The sequence below is a fragment of the Hylobates moloch genome, unplaced genomic scaffold (assembly GCF_009828535.3).
Source record: "Hylobates moloch isolate HMO894 unplaced genomic scaffold, HMol_V3 SCAFFOLD_2, whole genome shotgun sequence".
Classification (NCBI taxonomy): Eukaryota; Metazoa; Chordata; class Mammalia; order Primates; family Hylobatidae; genus Hylobates; species Hylobates moloch.
Genome location: NW_026652277.1, coordinates 732,378 through 758,804, shown reverse-complemented (window position 1 = coordinate 758,804; position 26,427 = coordinate 732,378). Strand labels below are relative to the sequence as shown.

Here is a 26,427-nt window from a genome sequence, read left to right as displayed (position 1 = left end):
TCTTATTGGCCATTTGTCTTCTTTGGATAAATGTCTATTCAAGTCCTTTGCCTATTTTTGAATCAGGTTTTTGTTAATGTCTTTAGGAGTTCTCAGTATATTCTGTATATTAATCCCTGATCAGATACATCAATCACAATTATTTTCTTCCATTATATGGGTCGCCTTTTTATTTTATTCAAAGTGTCTTTGGATGTACAAAATTTAAAATGTTCATAATGTTCAGTTTGTTTATTTTTTGTTGAGCTGCGTATGCCTTTGGTGTCATATCTAAGATAACATTGTTGAATTCATTATAATGAAGGTTTTGTCTGTGTTTTTGTCTGAGTTTTATCGTTTGGGGTCTTACATTTAGATCTTTGATCATTTTGAGTTAATTTTTGTATATGGTATAAAGTATGGATCCAACTTTGTTTTTGCATGTGGATATCCAGTTGTCCTTGCATTATTTGTTGAAAAGACTGCCCTTTCTCTATAGAACGGTCGTGGCACGCCTGTTAAAAAAAAACAATTGGCCATGTATGCAAGGATTTCTTTCTGGGCCCTGTCGTCTGTTGCACTGGGCTGTGTGTCTAATAGGCCACCGCAGGGAAAGCCTGGAATTTTAACTGTCGGCCTATAAGAATATAGAGAGCAGCCTTCATTGTTAACCAACAGGGGAATCCAAAGTAGGAGTTTAAGCTTAAAAAAATTTTAATTGTGTTTTAGGTCAGATTTTTGCTCTTTAATTTTAAAGAGAATTTTTAAGGCTAACCATAGCACTGTTGGGTCTTTCTAGAAATTGGCTTGCATTTCCTGCTGGTTAGTGATGCCAAGCACCCTTTTTGTTCTTGATGTTTTTATCAGTTGTTTAGGATGAGATTTCTAAACAATTTCTAAAATCCTTTTTTAACTTTACAATTCTAATTTAAAGGATCCATCTTTTGGCCATTGACATTTAGAATTTTCAGTGGTGTATAAAGTCCAGGATAGATCCTGGAGAGGACATAGAAGAAGCGATTCCAAAGATACCTCCCGCAAAACATTCACTCTCAGGAATGAGCTCAATCAGCAAAGATTCTTGTTGACACAGACTAACCAGGCAGCAGGAGTTGAGATGACAAAAGCCCCTTACACATGGGGCCTCTTATTAAGACAAACTCCCGAGCGCTTGACGTATGCAGAGCAAAAAGTCTTGGGTTCCTGTTTTCAGACCGGCCACCTGACCTGATCCGAAAATTGTACCACCCCCAATGGTGGAGACCATAGAGTGCTCCCGCTTGGTCACAGTTCAAGCTCTCAAGGACATAAAACAAAACCCAAAAAACTTGTTTCTGAGGCCTTCATTTTGGGGTATTGTTTTCTGAGTCCCAACAGAGGTTTCTGTTGATAGATCCTCATCCATGTCCAGTCTCCTAATAGCCCATCAAAGGCAGTCTACATTTCTGTTACGGTAGTTTTGATCTCTCACACTTCTTTTTTTTTTCCCCCCCTTGGGATTTCCATCTCTGCATTGCCCACCTGTTCTTACCTGCTGTCTCCTTTATCCAGTTGAGCCCTTAGCACCTTATCCTAGTTCTTTTAAATTCCCTGTCTCATAATTCTAACATCTCTGTCATGCCTGGTTCTAATGCTTGCTCTGCTCTTGACATTGTGTTTTTGGCCTTTGTGTATGCCTTGTAACTTTCTTGAGAGCCAGCTGTGATGTGCTGGGTGGAAGGCACTGTGGTGACTATGCCTTCAGTGCTGTGGGGTGAGGTGTGGGGAGGAGTCGCCTTCCATAGGAGACCTGGGAGTCTCAAGTCTGTAGTGAGCCCGGACTGTGAAGCTCACAGGAGCTTCTCCTTTTTCCTCCCCTCCTAGGTGGGGCAGCGTGACTAGAGGAGGCATGAGCTAGGTATTTCCCTTCCTCTAGGTATGTTCTGCTCTGATTAAAACCCAGCAAGTTGGACTGTAGTTAAACTGTCTTTGCTGAGGGCAGACCTTGTTAAGAAGAACAGAGTGCTCTAGTATTTTTCAAAATGGTTACTTTTCTCCTACCCCTGCCGGAAGCACAAAGGGATTTTTCTCTGGTATTCACTATGAGGACCTAATCGAGCTCCAGAAAGTATAACTCACAAAAGAGCAGGAACCCCTCACCCGCCAATGACTGAGACTCCCTGCAGTTTTTAACTCTCAGACTTGGCCACCCTGAGCCTCCAGCAGTTCATCAGTTCCAGGACAGTGTTTTCTGTCCTCGCCCTGGTTCCTGCAAAGGTTTCTGCTCCATATGTTGTGATCGCTTCTCTATTTATCTGTCTGTCTGTCCTATTTGGCAGCAGTTGTTTGCCTTGTGACCTTACTTAGGATCTAAGAAGAGTTGTTAATTGTTCTTTTTAGATTTTTTACTTGTCAGACCAGAGTGTTAACTTCCAGGCTTCTCACGTGCAGAACCTGAAGTTGCAGCATTTTTTTGTAATGCCTGTATGTTATTTGGTGTTGTGCCTGTTTGTGCATTTTTCTTACTGGGTTGTTTTATTATTCACTTTTGATAGTTATTTATATGTTTTAGATGTAAGTCCAGATACGCAATGTACTTTGTTCTCCTAAGAGTATTTTTGAAAAGCAGTTTAAAATTTCTTGTATAATCAAGTTTATCATTTTTTTCTTTTATGGTTCTTCCTTTTGGTTTATATTCCTCCTATAAGTTTAATTGCTTTAGATTTTACATTTCTAGGTCCATTTTAGGTTAGTTTTTGTATAAGGTATGTAATATGGATCAAAGTTATTTTCGTTTTGTGCATAGGAATCTGCAGCTATTGCAGCACTGTTTGTTGAAAGACTTCTCTCCACTGCGTTGCCTTTGCACCTTTGTCAGAAGTCGTTTGTCCACGTAGGTCTGGATTTATTTTTGGACTGTCTCTTCTGTTCACTGATGCGCTAGCCTGCTTTGACTCCGGTAGTGCACTGCTTGGATTGTCGGCAGAGCTTGCTTGATTGTGCTACTCTTCATTGTGCTTTGCAGCTACCACCTTCTTTGTAAGTTGAAGTTTTGTGGCAACCCTGCATCAAGCAAGTAATTGGCACCATTTTTCCAATAGCATGTATTCATTTCATGTCTGTGTGTCACATTTTCATAATTCCCACAATATTTTAAGCCTTTTCATTATTATTAATGCTAATGGTGATCGGTGATCTTTGGTGTTTTGTACTACTGCCATTGTTTTGGGGTGCCAGGAGCCACACCATTTAAGGTGGCAAACTTAATATATAAATGATGTGTGTGTTCTGACTGCTCCACTAACTGGCTCTCCACTCACTGGCTCTTCCCTTGTCTCTCTCTCTTTGCTTGGGCCTTCCTATTCCCTGAGACATGACAGTATTGAAATTAGGCCAATTAATAGCCCTACGTTCCCTCTTCTAAGGGTTCCAGTGAAAGGAAGAGTTTTACTTACCTCACTTTTAATCAAAAACTAGAAATGATTAAGCTTACTGAGCAAGGAATGTCAAAGGCTGAGATAGCCAAGCTGTGAATGCAAAGGAAAAGTTATTGAAGGAAATTAAGTGCCCCTCCAGTGAACCCAGAAATGATAAGAAAGCAAAACAGCCTTTTTGCTGAGATGGAGAAACTTTGATCTGGATAGAAAAACCAGTCACAACGTTCCCTTAAGCCAAAGCCTAATCCAGAGCAAGACCCTAACTCTCTTAAGTTCTGTGAAGGCTGAGAGGTGAGGAAGCTGCAGAAGAAAAGTTTGAAGCTCACAGAGGTTATTTCATGAAGTTACAGAAAAGAAGCAGTCTCCATAACATAAAAATGCAAGGTGAAACAGCAAGTTATCCAGAAGATCTGGGTAAGATAATTGATGAAGATGGCTACAGTAAATGACAGACTTTCAATCAAGACAAAATAGCCTTATATTAGAAGGAGGTGTTATCTAGGACATTCATAGCTAAAGAGAAGAAGTTAATCCTGGTTTCAACATTAGAAACCAACTCTCTTGTTAGGGGCTAATGGAGCTGGTGACATTAACTTGAAGCCAGTGCTCATTTCTCATTCTGAAAATCCTAGGGCCCATAAGAATGATGCTAAATTTGCTCTCCCTGTGTTCTTTAAGTGGAACAACAAAGCCTGGATGATAGGACATCTGTTTACATCATGGTTTACTGAATATTTTAAGCTTACTGTTTAGACCTACTGCTCAGGAAAAAAAAAAGATATTTTTCAAATTTTAATTTCTCATTGAAAATGTACCTAGTTATCCAAGAGCTCTGACAGGTGTACAAGGAGATGAATGTTGATGGCACGGCTGCTAACACAATATCCATTCTGTAGCCCATGGATCAAGGAGTCCTTGTGTTTTTCAAATTTTCTTATTTAAAAATACATTTCATAAGGCTCCAGCTGCTCTAGATCATGGTTCCTCTGATGGATTCTGGAAAGGATTCACCATTCTAGATGCTGTTAACATTTGTGATTCATGAGAGAAGATCAAAATGTCAACATTAACCAGAGGCGTTGATTCCAGCCCTCATGGAGGACATTGAGGGGTTCACGACTTCAGTGGAGAAAGTCACTGCAGAGGTAGTAGAAATAGAAAGAGAACTGGAATCAGAAGTAGAGCCTGAAAATATGACTGAAGTGCTGCAATCTCATGTACAATTTGAATGCATAAAACTTGCTTCTTATGGATGAGCAAAGAAAATGGTTTCTTGAGTTAGAATCTATTCCTGGTGAAGACGCTGTGAATATTGTTGAAATGACAACAAAAGATTTAGAATATTCCATAAACCTACTTGATAAAGCAGCAGCAGGGTTTGAGAGGATTGACTCTAATTTTGAAAGAAGTCCCACTGTTGACAGAATGGTATCAAACAGCATCACACGCTGCAGAGAAATCTTTGGTGAAAGCAAGAGTCCGTCCACATGGTATACTTCCCTGTTGTCTTAAGAAATTGCCACAGCCACCCAAGTTTTCAGCAACCAGCATCCTGAACAGTCAGCCCTCATCATCAAGGCAGGACCAGCAAAAAAGATTATTATTTGCTGAAGGCTCAGATGATCCTTAACATTTTCCAACAATAGATTATTTTTATTTATTTTTTTGAGACATAATCTGACTCCGTCACTTAGGCTGGAGTGCAGTAGCACAATCACAGCTCATTGCAGCCTCTGCCTCCAGAGTTCAAGTGATTCTTGGGCCTCAGCCTCCCAAGTAGCTGGGACTACAGGCATGTGCCACTATGCCCAGCTAATTTTTGTATTTTTATTAGAGATAGGGTTTTGCCACGTTAGCCAGGCTGGTCTTGAACTCCTGACCCCAGGTGTTCCACTTGCCTCGGCCTCCCAAAGTGCTGGGATTGCAGGCCTGAGCCAGCATGCCCAGCCAGCAATAGAGTATGTTTAAATGAAGGTATTGTAGTTTTTTTTTTTTTTTTTAAAGGACGTACTGCTATCTCACATTTAATACACAACAGTTTAGTGTACTCATAATTTTTATATTCACTGGGAAAACAGAATTTTGTGTGACTTGCTTTATTGCAATATTTGCTTGATTGCAGCACTCTGGAACTGAACCCATGATATCTCTGAGGTACGCCTGTACTGTTACTAATTCTTGAAATTAGGTAGTGATAGCCTTCCAACTTTATTTTTCATAGTTACTTTTTAAATTCTAGTTCCTGTGCATTTCCATGCAAATTAGAATGAGGTTGTTAATATCTACAAAGTGCTGAGATTTTTGTTGGGGGGTTCACTGAATCTATAGATCAGTTGGAGAACATTGACATCTGAACAATATCCATGAACAAGATACATCTCTTACTTGTTTAGATCTTCTTTAATTTCTCTCAGAAGTATTTTTTGGTTTTCAGTGTACTGGTCTTTTGCATCTTTTATCCAGTTTATAAGTATTTTATATTTTTTGGTGCTATTGTAAGTGATTTTTAAAATTTGTATTTGCAGTTGTTTGTTACTAGTATATCAAAATGTTAATTTTTATATATTGAGTCCAAACCCAGAAATTTTGTTATGCTCACTTACTAGTTTTAGACACTTTTTTGTAGATTACATTGGATTTTCTACATAGATGATTGGATTATTTTAGAATGAAGACTGTTTTACTTTCTCTCCAATCTTGATGCCTTTTATTTCTTTATCCTGCCCCGTTGTACTAGATAGGCCCTCCAATACAGGTGAACAGAAGTGGAAAGAATGAACAAACGTTTGGCTTGTCCCTGGTCTTATGAGACGCACTCAGTGTTTCACCATGAAGTATAACGTTAGTGGTGGTTTTAGGTCTGTGCCCTTTATCATGTTGATGAGGCACTCTTCTTTTCCTGGTTTGCTGAGAGATTTTTATGAGGAATGAATATTGTAATTTGTCATCAATGGGGATGGGCATATATTTGTTGTTTTTTAGTGTGTGAGGATGAATTGTATTAATTGTTTTTCAAATGTGATACCAACATTCGTTGTCTAAACCTCTGTAGATCATGATACAGTACACTTTGGATATACTATTGGATTCCATTTACCAAAACTTTGCTTAGGATTTTTACACCTGGGATCTTGGTTTCTAGTTTTCATTTCAGTGTTTTTCTTCCTATTTAAGTTTTTGGAAGAGGTTATGTATTATTTCTCCCTCATATGAGGAAGTGAAACAAGTCATGTGGACAGGAGTTTTCCTTTTTTTCTTCTTTCCTTTCTTACTTACTAAACTTACTTAGTTACTTACAGAGTCTTGCTCTGCCACCCAGGCTTGAGTGCAGTAGCATCATCATGGCTCACTCAGTCCCAACCTCCCGGTCTCAGGCGATTCTCCCGCCTTAGCCTCCCAAGTAGCTGGGACTACAGTAGCGCACCACCACGCCTGGCTTATTTTTGTATTTTCTGTAGAGACGGAGTTTCACCATGTTGCCCAGGCTGGTCTCCAAACTCCTGAGCTCAAGCGATCCGCTCACCTCAGCCTCTCTAAATGCTGAGATTATAAGCGTGAGCCACCGCGTCCCACCTGGGCAGGAATTTCATTTGTGGGAAAGCTTTCAACTACAGTTTATTTTTTCATAGTGCCACTCATTTATTTCTTCTTGAGGGAGCTTTGGTTTATATAGTTACAAAGATTTGGTCTATTTCATCTGAGTTGTGGGGTTTACAGCACAGAGTTGTTCATAATACTCTGTTATCACCTGTGAAATCTGTAGTCATGTTACATCACTCATCTCTGTTATTGGTAATTTGTGTCTTCTTTATAACCCCAATCAATCTGGGTAGAGGTTTGTTAGTTTTATTGACCTTATCAAAAAGTGTTTTCTGTTGGGCACGGTGGTTCACACCTGTAATCCCAGCACTTTGAGAGGCCGAGGCAGGCAGATCACCTGAGGTCAAGAGTTCGTGACCAGCCTGGCCAACATAATGAAACCCCATCTCTACTAAAAATACAAAAATTAGCCGGGTGTGGTAGCGGGCACCTGTGGTCCCAGCTACTCAGGAGGCTGAGGCAGGAGAACTGCTTGAACCCAGGAAACGGAGGTTGCAGTGAGCCAGGATCGCACCATTGCACTCCAGCATGGGGGACACAGCGAAACTCCATCTCAAAAAAAAAAAAAAAAAGTTAGTGTTTTCATTTTATCGATTTTTCTCATTTGTTTTACTCTTTCCCATTTCATTGTCTTTCTTCTGATGTTTGTAATATACTCTCTTGCGATTTCTTTGGGTTTAATTTACCCTTTCTTCTGTGTCCTAAGGTGGAAGCAGAGCTCATTAGTATGAGGCTTTTCTTATTTTCTGATACAGTCATTTAGTTTTACTATTTTCCCCATAAGTAGTGCGTAAGCAGAATCTCTCAAATTTAGATGCGTTGTTTTCATTTTCAGTTACTTCCAAATACTTTATTTCTTTTTTGATTTTTTTTCTTTGACTCATAGATAATTTAGAGATATTTGATTTAGTTTACAAATATTTGGGGGTTTTCCAGGGATCTTGCTTTTATTCTAGTTTAATTTCATTGTGGTCAAAGAAATACTTTGTATGACTTGAATTTCTTTAAATATATTAAGTCTTATTTTATGGCTTCAAATATGGGCTGTCTTGTTAAATATTCCATTTGTCCTTGAGAAGAATGTGTGTTTTGCTGTTGCTATGGGGAGTATTTTCTCAGTGTTAATGAGGTCGAGTTGAGTGGTAGTGTTCAAGATGACTGTACTCTTTCTGATTTCTGCCTACTTGTTCTGTCAACTATTGAAAGAAAGGTTCTATTAATTTTTGCATTTGTCTGTTTATCCTTTTAGTTTGATCAGTTTTTGCTTTACGTATTTTGAAGACTTGTTAAGGTTTTTGTGGTCTCTTGATTCATTGACCCTTGTCTTTATCTGTAGTAGTCTTTGCTCTCAATTTACTTTGTCTCACATTAATGTAATCACTCCAGGTTTCTTTTGACTAGCCTTAATATGGTGTATCTTATATCCTTTCTACTTTAACCTATCTGTGTATTTAATAAAGTGCATTTGTTGTAGATAACATAACATTTAGGTTTTGCTTTTTTGTCTTCTATTTAGAATGTTAACATTTAGTGTGGTAATTGCTTTGGTTAGGTTTAGGTCTCTCATCTTGCTATTTGTTTTAGAATAGTTTTAGACTTAGAGAAAAATTGAGATGATTGAACACACAGAATTCCCATATACCTGGCACCCAGTTTTTCCTATTACTGACATCTTACATGAATATGGTACATTTGTCCCAATCACTGAACCAGTAGTGATACGTCGTAACCTAACGTCCTTTTTCTGTTGCAGGATCTCAGCTGAGAACCACATTATATTTCATTGTTATGTCTCCTTAGGCTCCTCTTGGCTGTAACAGTTTCCCAGGCTTTCTTTGTTTCTGGTAGTTTTGATACAATAGTTCTGAAGAGTACTAGTCAAGTATTTTGTAACAACATTCTCTTCTATTAGAATTTGATGTTTTTCTCGTTATGATACTATAGTGTTAATGGGTTTGAGAAGGTAAAACACCACTTTTATCACATATATCAAGGGTGCACACTGTCAGTGTGACTTACCACTGTTGGTGTTGCTCTTGATCACCTGGCTGTTTACTGGGTTTCTCACTATGAAGGTCACCCTTTACCTCCCCATTTCCATGTTGTACTGTTTGGAAGGAAGTTGCTGCGTACAGCCCACACTTAAGGAATTGGGGATTTATGGTCCCCCTCCATGAGGACACAAATCTTCGTAAATTATTTAAAATTCTTATGTATGGGAGATTTGTCTCTTCTCCTTTATTTGTTTACTTATTCACTCTTTATAGCAGTGTGAATTCAAGAATGTTTGTTTTATACTTTTGGTTATAACCCAATACTGCTTTATTTTGTTGCTCAAATTGTTCTTCTAGCTTTGGCCGTCAGGAATTCTGGTCGACTCCCTTTGACATGCCCCATCAACGTAGGGCTTTTTGTGGTTATTTTGTTTTATTTTGTTTTTTTCTCCTTGCTTCAGCCTTAGAATCAGCCATTTCTCCAAGGAGCACTGGGTCCTTCATTGGACAGTGATATCAGAAACCAAGATTGAGTGCGGGCGTGTTCTGTTTCTTTTTGTCCCATCTGTTCTTCGTTCCTCTTTCCCTCTTTTTCTGTTTTCCTTTGGAGAAGCCTTCTTCTTTGTTTCCCTGTTTTGGTGATTTCTTTGCGTGTTGCTCCACTTCCTCCAGCTAACACAGTCTACCTTGAGGTGGCTGCGTGCTGCTTCACATGGAGCACAGCATCAGGGCAGTCTGCCGCCGCTTCTCTCGTGGCCGGATGCTTCGGTCATCATGCCTTTTGCAGTTACTTATGCTGTAAACTGACAATATATTGTTTCTATTGTTATTTAAAAGTCAGTTATTTTTAAAAGAGATTTAAATTATAACAAGCAAAACAGCATACACGTTTGTCCGTGTTGTGGGGGTTTCTGGTGCTCTCTGTTCCCGTTTGTAGATTTTCTCTGTGTTGGGGGCTGACTGTGCCAGGGTCTGCTGTTGCACTCGAGCTGAGCTGCTCCATGTTGTCCGCAGCTTACTGATCGTCTGAGCTGGTTGTGCTTCTCATTTTTCTGTTTGATTTTGGGAAGCTTCTGTTACTGTGTCTTCAGGTTCCCGAGTCTGCTGTAATGCTTACCTTGTTGTTAATCTCATCAAGTATTTTTAATATCAGACATTGGAGTTTTCATCTCTGTAAGTTTTTTCTTTCTTTTTTTTTTTTTTGTAATTTTTATGTCCTTACCTGACTTCGCGAACATATGAAATATAGTTATGATAATTTTTTTTTTTGAGACGGAGTCTCGCTGTAGCCCAGGCTGGAGTGCAGTGGTGCGATCTCGGCTCACCGCAAGCTCCGCCTCCCGGGTTCACGCCATTCTCCTGCCTCAGCCTCCCAAGTAGCTGGGACTACAGGCACCCGTCACCACGCCCAGCTAATTTTTTGTATTTTTAGTAGAGACGGGGTTTCACTGTGGTCTCGATCTCCTGACCTCGTGATCCACCTGCCTCGGCCTCCCAAAGTGCTGGGATTACAGGCGTGAGCCACCGCACCCGGCTAGTTATGATAACTTTTAACATCCTTTTCAGTTAATTTTAACATCTGTGTCAGTTCTGGATTGGCTTCTGTTGGTTGATACTTCTCATTGTCATGGGTCATATCTTCCTGCTTCTTTCTTTGCATGCATGGTAATTTTTGGTTAGATTGAGTTTTACTTTATTCAGGGCTTAGTATTTTTGTATTTCTTTAAATATTTGATATTTGTTCTGGGATGCAGCCAAGTTTCTTGGAAACAGTGTGATCCTTTCATATCTTGTTTTTAAGATGTTAGGTGTGAGTGGGACGGTGCTGTGTGGGGCCTGTTTCCTATCACCGAGGCAGGGCCCCGGGAATCACAAGATTTTCTGGTGGGGAGGGTTAACCATTTCAGCCTCTGCACGTGAATGACATATATTGTTATACTTCTGATCCTCTCAGGTGGTTCTTCCACAAGCCTTGGGTAGTTTCATCACATCTGTGCTTTGCAAAGAACCTGACCGACAACGTGATGGAGCCTGGGCCCTGTGGTTCTCTGGAGCTCCTCCTGCTGTCTGGCCTATGCAGTCAGCCTCCCCATCTCCTGCATTCTCTTTTTGTCTTCCACACAGCCATACACTGGGTTCCCACCTGACTTCCCACTCCCTGGGCACAGCCTGGGACTTCCCTCAGGGCAGTGGGCTGGATGTGTGGGGGTTACTTTAATGTCTCATGTCAAGCTGGGCGCGGTGGCTCACGCCTGGAATCCCAGCACTTTGGGAGGCCGAGGTGGGCAGATCATGAGGTCAGGAGTTCGAGACCAGCCTGACCAACATGGTGAAACCCTATCTCTACTGAAAATACCAAAAAAAAAATTAGCTGGGCCTGGTGGTGTGCGCCTGTAATCCCAGCTACTCAGGAGGCTGAGGTAGGAGAATCACTTGAACCCGGGAGGTGGAGGTTGCAGTGAGCCAAGGTTGCAAGACCACGCTACTACACTCCAGTCTGGGTGACAGAGCAAGGCTCCGTCTCAAAAAAAAAAAAAAAAAAAAAAAAAAAAAGTTTCATGTCACATAGGAATCCATGTCCTTTGTTGCTCTATGTCCCACATCTGGAAAACTGTCATTTCATCTGTCTTGTTTGGTTTCTTGGTGGTTTTAAAGGGAAAGTTAACCTAGCCCCTGTGACTCCATTTTACCTGGAGGCAGATGGCCTGTGTCTTACCAACACCATGTGCCCAACCTCCTGTCTCCCTGAGAGCCTGTCTCACTTGTCATTGTCTTTGCTCCTGAGTCTCCTCTGTCTGCAGTGCCAGGCGTTTCTTGCGTGGTTTGGTCACTCCTCATCTTTCTAAGGTGGTATTATCTCTCATCTTAGGTGAAGCCAACCCGGGCAGCCCATCTTCCACTGTAGAACACTTCAGCTGTCTGCTTGCTGTCCCATCTCCTTGCTTCCATTCCTTCTTGAATGCAGTCCAGGTCTCCTTGCTTCCATTCCCTCTTGAGTCCAGTCCAGGTAGACAGTTGTCCTAAGCAGCATTTGTCGAGTTCTTTAATGACCCTGGTGCAGCCAGATCTAGTAGTTAGTTTCACCTTCTTGACTTACCTGGCTGTACTGTGTCATGTTATAGTGGACGATTCTCTTTTCTCTTGACTTCACAGTATCCTAGTGGTCTTCCCACCTCGCTGGCTGTGAGCCTGTGTCCCTTGGCCCTCATGTGCTTGACTCCTGTTGAAGGTGGGAGTGTCCCGGGTTCAGTCCTGGGCTGCTTTTCTTCCTTCCCTTGTGGCTTTGGCACCACCTATCGCTTGGAGAGTCCTCCCTAGTGCCCTGTCCTGGATGATTGCATTAGCTTCCGGCTGGTGCCTGCACAGTCTGTCTACACCATGGAACCAGAGAGATCTTTTCAAAATGTCAGCCTTGAATTGGTTTTCTATTACGTTTAGGTTACTTTAACGTCCTCCTTGATCTCACTCACACACACCAGCCTCTGTGACCTCATTTCTTACTGTGTCTATCACCTCTCTTCTCAGCTGTGCTGGCCTCCTACTGCTGGACTCTACCCCTTGAGAGAGGCCCCACCTTGGGACCCCTGTGCTTGAGGCTCTCCACTTAGAACACACTTCCCACCTTCCTGTGTGCCCCACCCCTCCTCTGTCAGATCACATGGCACTTCCTGTCTGGACGGCACCAGGCCTTGCTGCCCCTCATCCTGGGTTGTTTCCTCCGTGTCTGTTTCTCTCTGACATGATGTATATAGTTACTGGTTAACTATCTGTTATCTGCCTCTCCCTCTAGAGTGTTGGCTTCACGAGAGCACAGGCTTTGCCTTATTCAGGCTGAATTCACAGAGTCTGCAATAGTGCCTGGCACATGGAAATATTTAGTAAACACCTATTAAACATGGGTGGTGGAGCGTGAATTTAGATGAGTGACCCGGAGACACCTTAGTCTAGATGGACAGTGACATCAGGTTATGTTTTCAGTTTTCCATTTTCAGTCTCATTGAGTCCCATGGTTTGGTTTTGTGTTATGGTTACTTTAGCAGTTTTGTTTTCTTTTTGCTGATGGGGGTGGATTTTTACTAAGCTCATTGTATAACACCATACAAACTCTGTCCCTCTCATTTGTCCTGAACGCCCCACTTTGTCTTTGCCTTTTCATGGTCTTTAACTTTGACTTTTAAGATACAAGTGTCTCTTGTGTTGGCATGCCTCTTATATGATTGTACCGTGCTAATTTATATAGGAATGTAGGAAAAAACTGAGTTCTTAGCGTTTCAGTGCCTGTCATCTCAACATTATTAAAATACCTGTTTATGCCGTGTCCAGAGTCCAGCTCTGTCTTCTAGAGCTCCAAATTCACGGCCCTGTGCTGCCTGTGACCACACACACCATGCTCTCTGGCATCTTCTCAGAAATTTCTTCCAGGATTTAGAACCAGCTTTTGTTTCCTCTTGAAGGTCTGGTTTATTTATCCTTCTCTTACAGGAATTCTGTAACATGACAGTTCTCACTTGTTCCTTCAACTCTGGAAGTTGGAAGGCAAATTGAAGCCTCTGTTGTAGAAACTGTCTAGTCCTAGAGCCTGTTTGATCTCCAGCCTTGGTTTTTTGCCGGTTATCTTTGTTGTTGTTGTTTTAATGTTTTCCTCTGTATTTTATTATTGTTTAGTGTTTGTGTTTGTGTAGGTTACTTGAAAATTCTTTTCGCAGTGAGACAAGGCATTAACTAAGCTTACACTTGTCATTTCTGGTAGAAAAAGCCCCTGCTGAACTCTGCTAATGAGACTTAGATTATTTTTCTAAACTGTGCTGTTTTTGTTTTGGGGGATAAAGGGATAGATTTTTTTGCATGGTTTACTTTTTTGATAGGTAAAATAGCATTTTTCATACTTAGTATACACTTAGGTAGTTGTGTCAGAACGTAAGTTGAAAGCATTAGAACTGCTGTACTGAATTATCTGCTTCCTAAATTTTAAGCCGTTTTTCCTAAGTTGTTTATTACTTTTATGTAGGAGGAAATGAGTCTCAACCAGAAAGCCAGGAAGACCCCCGAGAAGTACTTAAAAAAACATTGGAATTCTGCTTATCTAGGTAAGGCTGGTGGTGGTTTTTCTAGTACCTGATATTTCTGGTATTGTACAAATAGTTAAATAAACAAATGTGGTATTTTATGAAGGAGTACCTACTCATATCCATATATATGTATATTAAGACGTGGAGTATTGAGTAATAACAATCTTTTGACATTTGAGAATGGAACATAACCTTCATGTCTGTGGTCCCCAAAGATCTTGGTGGTCACTGTCTGGAATGCCATCTAAAGTGCCTGGCCCGCCCTGTGCTGTTGAATCAGACTTCATCACATTGAAGTTCAAATGTGCACCGTTGTTTCTGAAAACACACCAGACACTGAGATAGCAAGTTGTTTTATTTATATAACACTCATTTTTAATCATTTTTCTTTCCCCTGAATAATACCTTTTTCTTAGTAAAACCTTTAAAGTTCCAGTGGCAGAACTGGACATAAAGGAAGATGGGATTGGGTTTGATGTAATTTCTCTGAGTATGACAATAACCGATTGGCCGTGTATAAGGTTTTCTGTCGATGATAATTTTCCAGGTATTTTCTCTGGAGCCCTGAGGATTCCACACAGGTGTCTGCTAGGGGCTCCTTGAAGCCTGTGGGGTGTATGAGGTGGAGGTGTGAGGTGCTCTGCTGGCCTCCTCCCCATGCCCATGCTGTTCCATGTTTGGAGTCTGAGCATACCGCACCATGACACAGTAGACGCAGAAGGTGCAGGGGCACCAGTGGAACGCCCTAGTGGAGCACAAGTGTGAGCTCTCTGCCACTCACACCATCTGTAGCCCCATGGGGCCAGAATCAGCTACACCAGAATCAGGTGGCCGAGATGAGGGTGGAGCAGGTGGAGCAGGGCCTCCTCCTGCATGGCCTCCGTTTGATCGGCAGTCATGGGCCTTCACCGAGCGACACTGAGCAGAGGCCCCAGGAACCCAGCACTGTGCTCAGTTTTGAAATGTTTCTTAGGGCCTTGTTCACTACATTACATGATGCCTTGAGAATTCACAGGAAACATTGATCTTTGGCCAAAACACCAGAAAATAGCTCATCTTGGCCCAAAGATGATTTGTGGCTCACCTTTGGATTTTGTGGGTAAAGTTACTGTTTCCTTCTTTTTAATTCTGGCTGCTAGGAAGCCAGGGCTGGATATAGGCTCTCTAGTGAGTGTTCCAGAGTCTACAGGAGGAATTTTGGGTATGACCTTATCCTGACCTTTTTATGTTTTCCTTTCTTGTTCATTGAGCTGGATTTCTTTACTTTAAATTTTTTTCTTTCTTTTTTTTTTTTGAGACGGAGTTTCACTCTTGTCGCCCAGGCTGGAGTGCAGTGGTGCGATCTCAGCTCACTGTAACCTCCGCCTCTCGGGTTTAAGCGATTCTCCTGCCTGAGCCTCCTGAGTAGCTGGGATTACAGGTACCTGCCACCGTGCCTGGCTAATTTTTGTATTTTTAGTAGAGATGGGGTTTCACCATGTTGGTCAGGCTGGTCTTAAACTCCTGAGCCCAGGTGATCTGCCTACCTTGGCCCCCCAAAGTGCTGGGATTCCAGGCGTGAGCCACTGTGACCAGCCTAACAAAATTGTATGTATTTTTAATAAACTCCTCAGGTACTTCTTAGGACAAAAATGACAGCTGTAAATACTTACATCTTATTTAAAAATAACCATCTTCTCATGAATTTTGATTGTAGAAAGTGCAGTATACTTTTACTTTTGCACTCCCTGCCTCTCCAAGACTGAGATTTTGAAAAAAATTTACCTGAGGCCGGAGAGACAGCAAATAACAGATGGGTCCTGGGCTGAGATTTAACTCCAAAGCAATACCATGTCACACTCACGCCTCTTGTGAAACTGGAATTACAGTAGGTGAAACTTCCTTTTAAAGAAATATTGATTAAAAGAGATTGTTTTCTTTCAACAGGGAGAACCTTGCTAGTGACATGTATCTTATATCACAGATGGATAGTGACCAGTATGTGCCAATCACAACGGTGGCTAACCTTGACCACATCAAGAAGCTCAGCACTGATGTGGATTTGATTGTGGAAGTGCTAAGATGTAAGTAAATGACAATTTTAAATTAATAATACTTGTCCTTAGAGTATTTGTCTTATCAGTATGAACCTTTAAATCTATAGCCATCAAATGTTAAGGTCCTTGATGGCAAATCAGATTCTTCTCTGGCCTTCCGTTCCTTTCTGCCCAGGTCCAATAATTCTGGAGTAGTGCCTGATAGTCCCTGGGAATGCCAGTTGAACCAATTATGAAACCTCAAACAAGTTTTGGGCCATATGAAGTAGAAAAGAATCTTTTTAATGGGGATTTTAAAGACAGTTGTTTCATTCATGAAAAACAAAATAAAAATAACATTTATAGTTAAAGTAAAATACATTTTAGTTACAGTTTTGCCACTAAAGGTGTTTCTTTCAAATTGCAACTTCCTGTTTATGTTTGGATGAAATAATTATCGCAATTTTTCTTAAAATTATGTTGTGGGCCAGGTGTGGTGGCTTACGCATGTAATCCCAGCACTTTTGGAGGTCGAGTTGGGCGGATCATGAGGTCAGGAGATTGAGACTGTCTTGGCCAACATGGTGAAACCCCGTCTCCACTAAAATACAAAAAATTAGCTGGGCGTGGTGGTGCGTGCTTGTAATCCCAGGTACTTGAGAGGCTGAGGCAGGGAAATCGCGTGAACCCAGCAGGCAGAGGTTGCAGTTAGCTGAGATCGCGCCATTGCACTCCAGCCTGGTGACAGAGATAGACTCCGTCTCAAAAAGAAAAAAAAAAAAAAAAAAAGTTATGTTGTGAGTGAAGTTGTTTCTTTGAAGTTTGGCAACATCAAACAGTGTTTAAGCATTAAGTGCGGATGGTGCCCCCTACATGGTTTTGAGTGACTGGACATTGCTAAGCCTGACTTCAAGTCTCAATTAAGTCCACTGCCTACACTCACACAGAAGGGTTTTCACATTGTCCCTGGCTTAACTGTACTGTCGACAGTCTGTGCAGGGTTTTTTTTTTTTCTTGTATGAATTTGACTTTACAGTAGTATAAAAAAAGTGAGCATCTTACATTAGAACTTAGTTGGATTTTCTTTTCACAAATAAAAGTTTTATATTTTTCTGTTTTTAGACAGATATCATGGGTTATTAAATTATTGGAGACAGTGAAGAAACTGGCAAACATAATTACCATTGACTATGAGTTCTGAGAGTGGCACTGCTGTCTCCCAGGATGGCGCCGTGCTCCCTGGTGTCATCATGCAGAACAGAAGCTGTTGTCTGTGCCAGATGAATTGGGCCCCATCTTTGAAAGGCCAGCAGCATTCTTGTCCCTGTTTATACTCTGAAGTCTTTTTGGTTATGATTAGGAGTTTCAGGTTTCGTTATTCCTTTTAGGACAGACTTTGCAAATGCTGCTGCCCCACTGGGATGATTTCTCAGTTGATTGTTACTGGCCAGGGGTCGTTTCCACCAACCATGAGGATATTAAATTGCTCTGTCTGGTTGCTTAACAGAGCCCACCTGCCCATAGGTGATCCAGGGCAGCCTTGTCACCTATTTCGTCCCATCTCCTCCTGCCTTTTTCATGACTTACCTTTTATCCCTTTGCACTCAGCTCTTTAGTTTCTCATTTTGTCTTTTTTCACTCGATTTTTGGACAGAAATATACATGCCTTTGTAAGAACCTGTGTGATAAGAATATAGTTAGCAAGTTATTGCATTCATTGTAGTTCTTAAGAGGATGAAAATGTCATGAATAGGTCCACAGGAGCAAAGTTCTCATCTTTTTTTTTAAATTGAATTGAATGGACGAATGAATTTATTTATTTTTGAGATGGAATCTCACTCTGTCGCCAAGGCTGCAGTGCAGTGGTGCCATCTCAGCTCACTGCAACCTCTGCCTCCTGTGTTGAAGCAATTCTCTACCTCAGCCTCCCAAGTAGCTGGGCATTACAAGCGTGCACCACCACGCCCAGCTAATTTTTTGTACTTTTAGTAGAGACGAGGTTTTACCACATTGGCAGGGCTGGTCTCAAACTTCTGACCTCAAGTGATCTGCCCACCTCAGTCTCCCAAAGTCCTGAGATTACAGGTGTGAGCCACCATGCCTGGCCTCATCTTATGTTTAAATCTTGTGCCCAAAATACCTAGCAGAGACTCAGACACACAGCAGATATTTGATGAATATTTAATTTTATCTTTTTAAAAATTAAACTCAAGATTGTCTGAATGATTTTACTTTGAATACTGCAGCTCTTGTGTTAAGTTGTATAAGTTACATTTCTAGATTATTTTTAATATCACAATAAACATACAGTGCATGTCCCAGTATGTCTGATTCAAGTGCTGTTTTTACCCTTAATATAACTGAAACTGCTAATTAAAAAGACATGCTAAAATATTTGTCACCAGAATAAATACATTGTCTTATATACACACAGTGAGTACCAGAGCTGTTACAGTGAGCTAGGCCTACATATTTCAACAAGAATAAATTTTTAAATTATAATGTTTATAAAAGCATATTTCCAAATTTGTGCAAGGTGATACCATGTATATAAAGCTTGGGGGTGTGTAAAGCTGAAGCACAGGAATATTTGTGGGTTCAGAGGAGCACAGAGATGGTGTGAAAGCATGAATGGGATTGAAGCTCATCATTCAGTGTCATGTCATGGGGGCAGGTGAGTTGGGCGAGGCATGAAGTGCAGAGGGTATCACCCCTGCCTGTATGGAGGTAGAATTTACATACCATAAATTATGCATTCTGAGTGTACATTTGGTAAGTTTTAACATATTTATACACCCATGAAACTACCACAATCACGATACCAAACAGCCATCACAGCCCACCCCCACCAAGCTTCCTCTACCCCCTCCCCAGGCAACCACTGATTCCTGTCACTACAGATTAGCTTGCAATGTTTACAAATTTGATGTAAATGGAGTCAATTATGCAATATCACTTTCTTTTGGTCTGTCATAACTATTGTTGTTTACTGGATTAGTAGGTGATTGCTTCTTTTTGCTGGGAAGTATTCTCTCAAATGGATATTCCCAGTTGGTTTATGCACCTACCAGTTATAGACATTTAGGTTATTGCCAGGTTTTGACCACTACAAATTGCTGTGGACACTTGTGTAAAAGTCTCTGTGTGACCATGTGCTTCCCTCTGTCTCGGGTAAATAACCACAAGTAGAATGTCTGGATTGTGTGGTTAGGTGTATGATTAACTGTGAAACCACCCGCCTGTTTTCCAAAGTGGTTGGACCATTTTACGGTTGGCCACCATCAGCAGGGATGAGAGCTCCAGTTGCCCCATATCCTTCTGACACTTGGTATGCAATCATGTTAATTTTATGTTTTCTAATAACTATATAGTGATATCTTATTGAGGTTTTAACATCTATTTCTCTAATGATTAATGAAATTGAGCATTTTTAAATGTGCTTATTTGCCTTCCTTTTTCTTCTTTGCAGTAGTGTCTATTTAGATGTCCCACACAGACTTTATTAGTTTTATTAACAATTGAGTCCTTTCTTTAGAAGTAGACTTTATTTTTTATAACAGTTTTAGATTCACAGCAAAATTGTGAGCAAAGTACAGAGATCTCCCATTATATCCCCTGTACACGTGCATGGCCTCTTCCCATGTGAACATTCCGCCGCAGAGGAACATTTGTTATAATTGATGAAACCTACACTGACACATCATTATCACCTGGAGTCCACAGTTTACATAAGGGTTCACTTGGTATTGTATATTCTGTGGGTTCAGACAACCGTATAGGGACATTATCTACCATTACAGTATCATATAGGGTAATTTTACTGACCTAAACATCTCTGAGCTCCACTCGTGCATCCCTGCCTCTCCCAATCACTGGAAGCCACTGATCTTTTTACTGCCTCTGTAGTTCTGCCTTTTCCAGAATGTCCTAGAGTTGGAATCCTATAGGATGTGGCCTCTTCAGATTGGCTTCTTTCACTTAGCAATATATGTTGAAGGTTCTGTCATGTCTTCTCATGGCTTGATAGATCATTTCTTTTTAGTGTTGAATAATAGTTCATTGTCTGGATGTCCTACAGTTTGTTTATCCATCTACCCACTGAAGGACATCTTGATTACTTCCAAGTTTTGGCAGTTACGAGTAAAGTTGCTATAAACATCTGTATGCAGAGTTTGCATGGACATAATTTTTTAGCTCCTTTGGATAAGTACCAAGGAGCACAACTGCCAGATCATATGCTAAGAATATTATTTGTTTTGTAAGAAACCACCAAAGTGTCTCCCAGAGTGGACGTACCACTTTGCATCCCATCGGCAGCGAATGGGAGTTCCTGTTGCTCCACATCCTTGGCAGCATTTGGTGGCGACATTGTTTTTGATTTTTGCTGTGCTGACAGGTATGCAGTGACATCTCTGATATCTTAATTTGCATTCCCTATGACATAGGATGTGAAGCGTTCTTCCATATGTAGATTTGCCCTAAATCTTTTGTGAAGTGTCTGTCCACATCTTCTGCCCATTTTTTAATCTTGTTCATTTTCTTGTTGTTGAGTTTTTAAGTTTTTTGTGCATTTTGATGTTAACAGTCCTTTATCAGATGTGTCTTTTGCGACTATTTTCCATCAGTCAATGGCTTCTCATCCTGTTGACATGGCCTTTCACAAAGCAGAAGTTTTAAATGTTAATGAAATTTTTTCATGGATCATGCCTTTAGTGTGGCATCTAAGAAGTTATTGTCAGACCCAAGGTCTTCTAGATTTTCTCCTATGTTTTCTTGGACTTAAGGTTTTGCATTTTACACTTAGGTTCATGGTCCATTTGGGGTTAATTTTTATGAATGGTGGTGCCAGGTCTGCACCTAGCTTAATTTTCTGCATGTGGATGTTGAGTGGTTTAGCAGCACTTGTTGAAAAGATGCTCCTTTGCTCCACAGTCACATTGTCGATGATGTATGTGTGTACACTTAAATATGTATTACAGGTATTCTGGAGATGATGTATGTGTGTACACTTAAATATGTATTACAGGTATTCTGGATACAAGTCCTTCTCACACACGTGATTTACAAATATGCTCTCTCAGTGTACAGCTGTTTTTTTTGTCCTACCAGTGTCTTTTGAGAAGCAGAAGTAGACATTTTTTATATAGTCCAATTTGTAAATTTTTTTCCTGTTACAGATCTTGCTTTTGGTGTTGTACCTAAGAAATCTTTGCGTGGTCCAAGGTTATAATAGTTTTTCTTTTATTAGTTTTATGTTTTACATTTGAACATTCGAGTCTGTGATCTATTTTGTGCTGATATTTGTACATGGTGTGGGGTCTGGATCCTGCGTGCATCTGTTGCAGCACCCCACGTGTCTGGGGCCTTGTCGTGTTGACTGCCCGTGCATGTGGGTGTTGATCTCTGGAACGTGCGTTTTATTCCCTTGACTACTTGTCTGATTTGATGCTAACACTACAGTGTCTTGATCACTGTAACGTTATAGTAAGTCTTAAAGTAGGTTCAGAACCTCCAGCTTTGTTGTGGCTCTTCTAAATGTTTTGCATTTGTATATGAATTTTAGAATCATCATTACAATTTTTCAAAATGTCCTGTTGGTGTTTCTATTGGGATTGCATTGATTCTGTAAATTTACTCAATAAGAATTTACCCATTCTACCAGTGTTAAGTTTTACAACCCACAAGCACAGAATATGTCTTTATGTAGGTCTTTAAAATGTTCTCTTGGCAGTGTTTTGCAGTTTTCAGCATACGAGTCTTTGATGATCTTTTGTCAGATTAAGATATAAAAACTAAGTTACAGTCATGCACCAGTTACCTTTCTTGTAGGGTGAGCTTTGGTGGTTTACACCTTTTAAGGAATGTTTCTATTTCATGTAATTTATTAGTGTGAACTTTTTCATAATATTCTATTGTTATCTTTTTCCTGTTGATAGAACCTGTAATGATGTTGCCACTTTCCTCCTGATGCTGGTGATCTGTGTCTTTGTGACATTGGGCACCTCTGAGCCCTAATTGTGATCATTACTTGCTGTGACTCAAATCTGCGCATTGCATAATTTCATAGATGTGACACCAAAACACAATTTATGTAAAAACTGGCGAAATCTAAATTAGGCCTATTACTGCAGTCACGCGAGCATCCTAATGCAAACACTGCACGACCGTTAGGTGAGAGATGATCATCAGGGAGCCAGGGAAGGGCACACAGAGACAAGTTACAAGACAAGAGTATTTCACTGTAGGTACTTGTGGAAAGGAGAAGCCATTAACCCTGTGTTTTCATCTGCTTTTCGTGCTTGAGCTGGTTAGAACCTTTGTTTCATAGTGTTGCATACCTTATGGCTCTTGCAGGATTTTAAATGTCCATATTCCTTAGTTTTGAAAAATCTAACATGTGAGATTGGTTTAAAACCTTTGGATTGTGTTAGATTAGCAAAATTTTTGACAGTTTGCCCATTTGCAGATTTCTTTAGCTTATTTAGTAATACAGTAATATAATGTAACACATTCCACTGGCATATCATATTTTAATATTTTTGTTTCACCATTGATTTTTCTTCTCTTCATAGCTTTACCTTTAGTTCAAGTGGATGAAAAGGGAGAAAAAGTAAGGCCAAATCAAAATCGCTGCATAGTAATACTGCGTGAAATATCTGAATCTACCCCTGTGGAAGTAAGTAATTTCTCCTCTGAAGGTTACTTGGACGTTTTCCCAAAGGTCTTTGTTGGTTTTGATTTTTTTTTTACTTTCGTGTTTTCTTGGGCTGTGTGTTTTTTAAACTGAATACTTACATTAACACTGTTTTCCCAGGATTTACACCCACTGAGTTATAGAGTAGGAGGGAATGATTCCCAAACCTTTTGATCTCAGGACTCCTTATAATAAGATAGTGAAGGTTTATGCATTTCTATATTTAGAAATTAAAAATAACACATTTAAATATTTATTTAAAAAATAAGATTAGTAAACCCACAAATAATGAAAAAGAGCACTTTTGTGATAAATAAGTTTTCAAAACAGGTATTTTTATGACAGAGGGGCATCGTGAATAACTCCCTGAGCTACCAGTGTGGCCTGGTCCAAGTCAGCACGGCCACTCTTAGAGAACTGGTAACTTGGGCAGTAATTTTTTTTTTTTTTTTGAGATGGAGTCTTGCTCTGTTGCCCAGGCTGGAGTGCAGTGGCGCAATCTCGGCTCACTGCAAACTCCACCTCCCAGGCTCAAGTGATTCTCCTGCCTCAGCCCCCCAAGTAGCTGGGATTACAGGCGCCTGCCACCGCGCCCAGCTAATTTTTCTATGTTTTAGTAGAGACAGGGTTTCACCATCTTGGCCAGGCTGGTCTCGAACTCCTGACCTCATGATCCACCCGACTTGGGCAGTAATTTTAGGGAACCACAGTATCTGATAGCTTAAAAGTAATGAAAAGCCATCTACTGTTATGTGTTGCTATAAAATCTACTGTTTGTCCAGATGCCTAAACTGAGTTGCTTTGTGTAGTAAACACACTGATGGTCACACCTTGAGATCATGCAGTAAAGTCTTTATAGAAGGTGCTGGCAACTTAGTTTATTCTACCTCAGAAAACGGAATCCGCCTGCTTTGGGGACTCGCAGAACACAGGAAGCCTGAGTTTGTTGTTGGTCTCATCTCTCACATGATTTCAGCGTCGTCATTCATGCTACCTCTTTCCACACACCTTCTCTGCAGAGGAAATGGACATTGCGGCTCAGGCTTTTCAGTCCGAGTGGGTTACAGTTGTGAGAGTTTCTTAAGGAAAACAACCCTAGCATGTGACAAAGGTTAACATTCCAACAAAGCTCTCTGCCTAGCGTAAGAAGTTCTATTACTCTCATATAAGTATGGTCTTATTCCAGCAAGTTTTACCTTCTGTTCAACTCAGCCTGTCTTTACTAGTTCTATATTGTAGTATGTGGAGAAAAAGAATTTAGGATTATAATTTTTTCCTCCTATTTTTATTAAGGGTCTGAATATGAAGGACCAGCATATTTCTTGCTTTTTTTTTCTTTTTTTTTTTTTGAGACGGAGTCTTGCTCTGTCACTCAGGCTGGCATGCAGTGGCGCGATCTCGGCTCACTGCAACCTCCACCTCCTGGGTTCAAGTGCTTCTCCTGCCTCAGCCTCCCGAGTAGCTGGGATTATGGCCTCCCACAGTGCTGGGATTACAGGTGTGAGCCACTGTGCCCGGCCGAGGACCAGCATATTTCTTATGATTAATTTAGACATCTGTATTAACTCAGTAATATTTAAAACATAGATCCTAATTTTTAAGACTTGAAATGTTTGTAAAACTTTAACCAAGGAGAATTTTCTGCATTTAGCAGTAGACATTGATTTTGGAGTATTTATGTTATTCAAAACTGCTGACCTTATGTCTGTTGTAAAACTTGAGCAATGAAAGTCTTAAGAGAGAAGGTTTAAAGGAAACTGTTTGATAAATTAAAAGTTGGGGAAAAAAAGGAAAGAAAATAAGTAGCCTAAAACAATCCACGTAAGAACATAAGTTTCCAAGGACTCTGTATGATTATTATAGAGCCCTTCTACTGGGTCTTAGAAATGTAGGCTAGGAGTTTCTAGAAAATTCTTCTTTAAATGTCACTAGGTGCTTGTTAGTGATTAGTACATTTTAAATAATGATTCTGATTCTCTTAAAAATAGGATTTTCCCAGAGGCGGAGGAGTCAACCATTCTTGCCACTAGTAGACTGATAGTCTAGTGGCCTTAAAGTATTATTGTTTGACTTTAAAAGTCATAATCCTAATTTACCATTAGTCAAGTATGACTTTGCGCTGATGTGTTTTATCTTTTAGCCAGTAAGCATTTACCAGTGATGGGACAACAACAATAGGGCATTAGAATCCCTGGAAACCTTTTTTGTAGTTCATTTGGTTGTCAAATTCCTTTTATATTTTTTGAAGTGTACCTGGCTAGTAATTTTTCATGGAATGGCCCTGTTTTTCCTTGTTGCTGTTTTTCCTCTGGAATCTGGTATGAATGTAGCCACTCTCACGTTCCTTGATTGACATTAGTATGGTATGTCTTTTCTATCCTCTTTTAACCAACCCATTTGTGTTTTCATATTTAAAGCGGATTCCTTGTGAGCAGTGTGTAATTGGGTCTTGCTTTTCTTATCCAATCTGAAAATTTCTGTCTTTTTTTTTTTTTTTTTTTTTTGAGATGGCATCTTGCTCTGTTGCCAGGCTGGAGTGCAGTGGTGTGATATCAGCTCACTGCAACTTCTGCCTCCTGGGTTCAAGCGGTTCTGCTGCCTCAGCCTCCTGAGTAGCTAGGACTACAGGCATGTGCCACCATGCCAAGCTAATTTTGTACTTTCAGTAGAGACAGAGTTTCGCAATGTTGGCCAGGATGGTCTCGATCTTTTGACCTCACGATCCGTCCTCCTTGGCCTCCCAAAGTGCTGGGATTACAGGCGTAAGCCACCGCGCCCGGCCCAATTTCTGTCTTTTAATTGGGAGTGTAGCCCATCTACATTTAAGAGGTTAATGATGTAATGATGTGATTAAATTTAAATTTATCATCTTGCTGTTTGTTTTCTGTTTTGTCTCTTCTTTATTTTCTTTCCCTTTCCCTTCCTTTTGTTTGGGATTAAATGTGTATTTTTATCTCCTTTTTTGGCATATTAGGTATAACTCTTTGTTTCTGTTTTTTAGTGGTGCTTTAGGGCATGCTTCTCCAGCCCGTGGGCCGCATGCCGCCCAGGACGGCTTTGAATGCAGCTCAACACAAATGCGTAAACTTTCTTCAAACATTATGAGTTGTTTTTTTTTAAAGCTCATCAGCTATCGTTAGTGTTAGCGTATTTTATGTGTGGCCCAAGACAATTCTTCTACTTCCAATGTGTCCCAGGGAAGCCAAAATATTGGACCCCCTTTCTTTGGGGTTTTTAGCTGACCCTCTAACTTTACTAGAGTCCGTGTAATTCACAGAGCACCATGCCTCTTGACCTTACAGCCATGCTCTCCCATTTACAGCCATGCGCTCCCATTCTCCACTTCTAGCCTGTGCTGTTGTCACACGTTGTAATTCTACACAGTCATAAGCCTCACAATACGTTGTTGTTATGTTTGCTTTAAAAAAGTCATTTTTAAAAAGAGATTAAAAATAAGAAAAACGTGTTTTATATTTATTCAGTATTTACCATTTTCAGTGCTTCTCATTCCTTTATGTCAATCTGGACTTCCCTTCTGCCTGGACATCCCTTTAACATGTCTTGTACAGGTCTGCTGAGGATGATGTTTTTTCAGCTTTAGTATGTTTGGGAAAATTTTATTTCACCTTTATTTATGAAAGGTATTTTTGCATACAGATT

General features: G+C 40.4%; 1 protein-coding gene across 5 annotated transcripts in view; it reads left to right on the top strand.

Annotated features, from left to right (window-relative positions):
• LARP4B (La ribonucleoprotein 4B) overlaps nucleotides 1-26,427 on the top strand; it is a 117,966-nt gene that overhangs the window by 71,236 nt on the left and 20,303 nt on the right. For all 5 annotated transcript variants that reach the window (XM_032161983.2, XM_058431074.1, XM_058431076.1 and 2 more), the window contains 3 exons: nucleotides 13,998-14,076; nucleotides 15,985-16,121; nucleotides 22,646-22,749. In XM_032161983.2, the coding sequence (XP_032017874.1) occupies nucleotides 13,998-14,076; nucleotides 15,985-16,121; nucleotides 22,646-22,749 (320 nt within the window). The remainder of the gene's footprint in view (nucleotides 1-13,997; nucleotides 14,077-15,984; nucleotides 16,122-22,645; nucleotides 22,750-26,427) is intronic.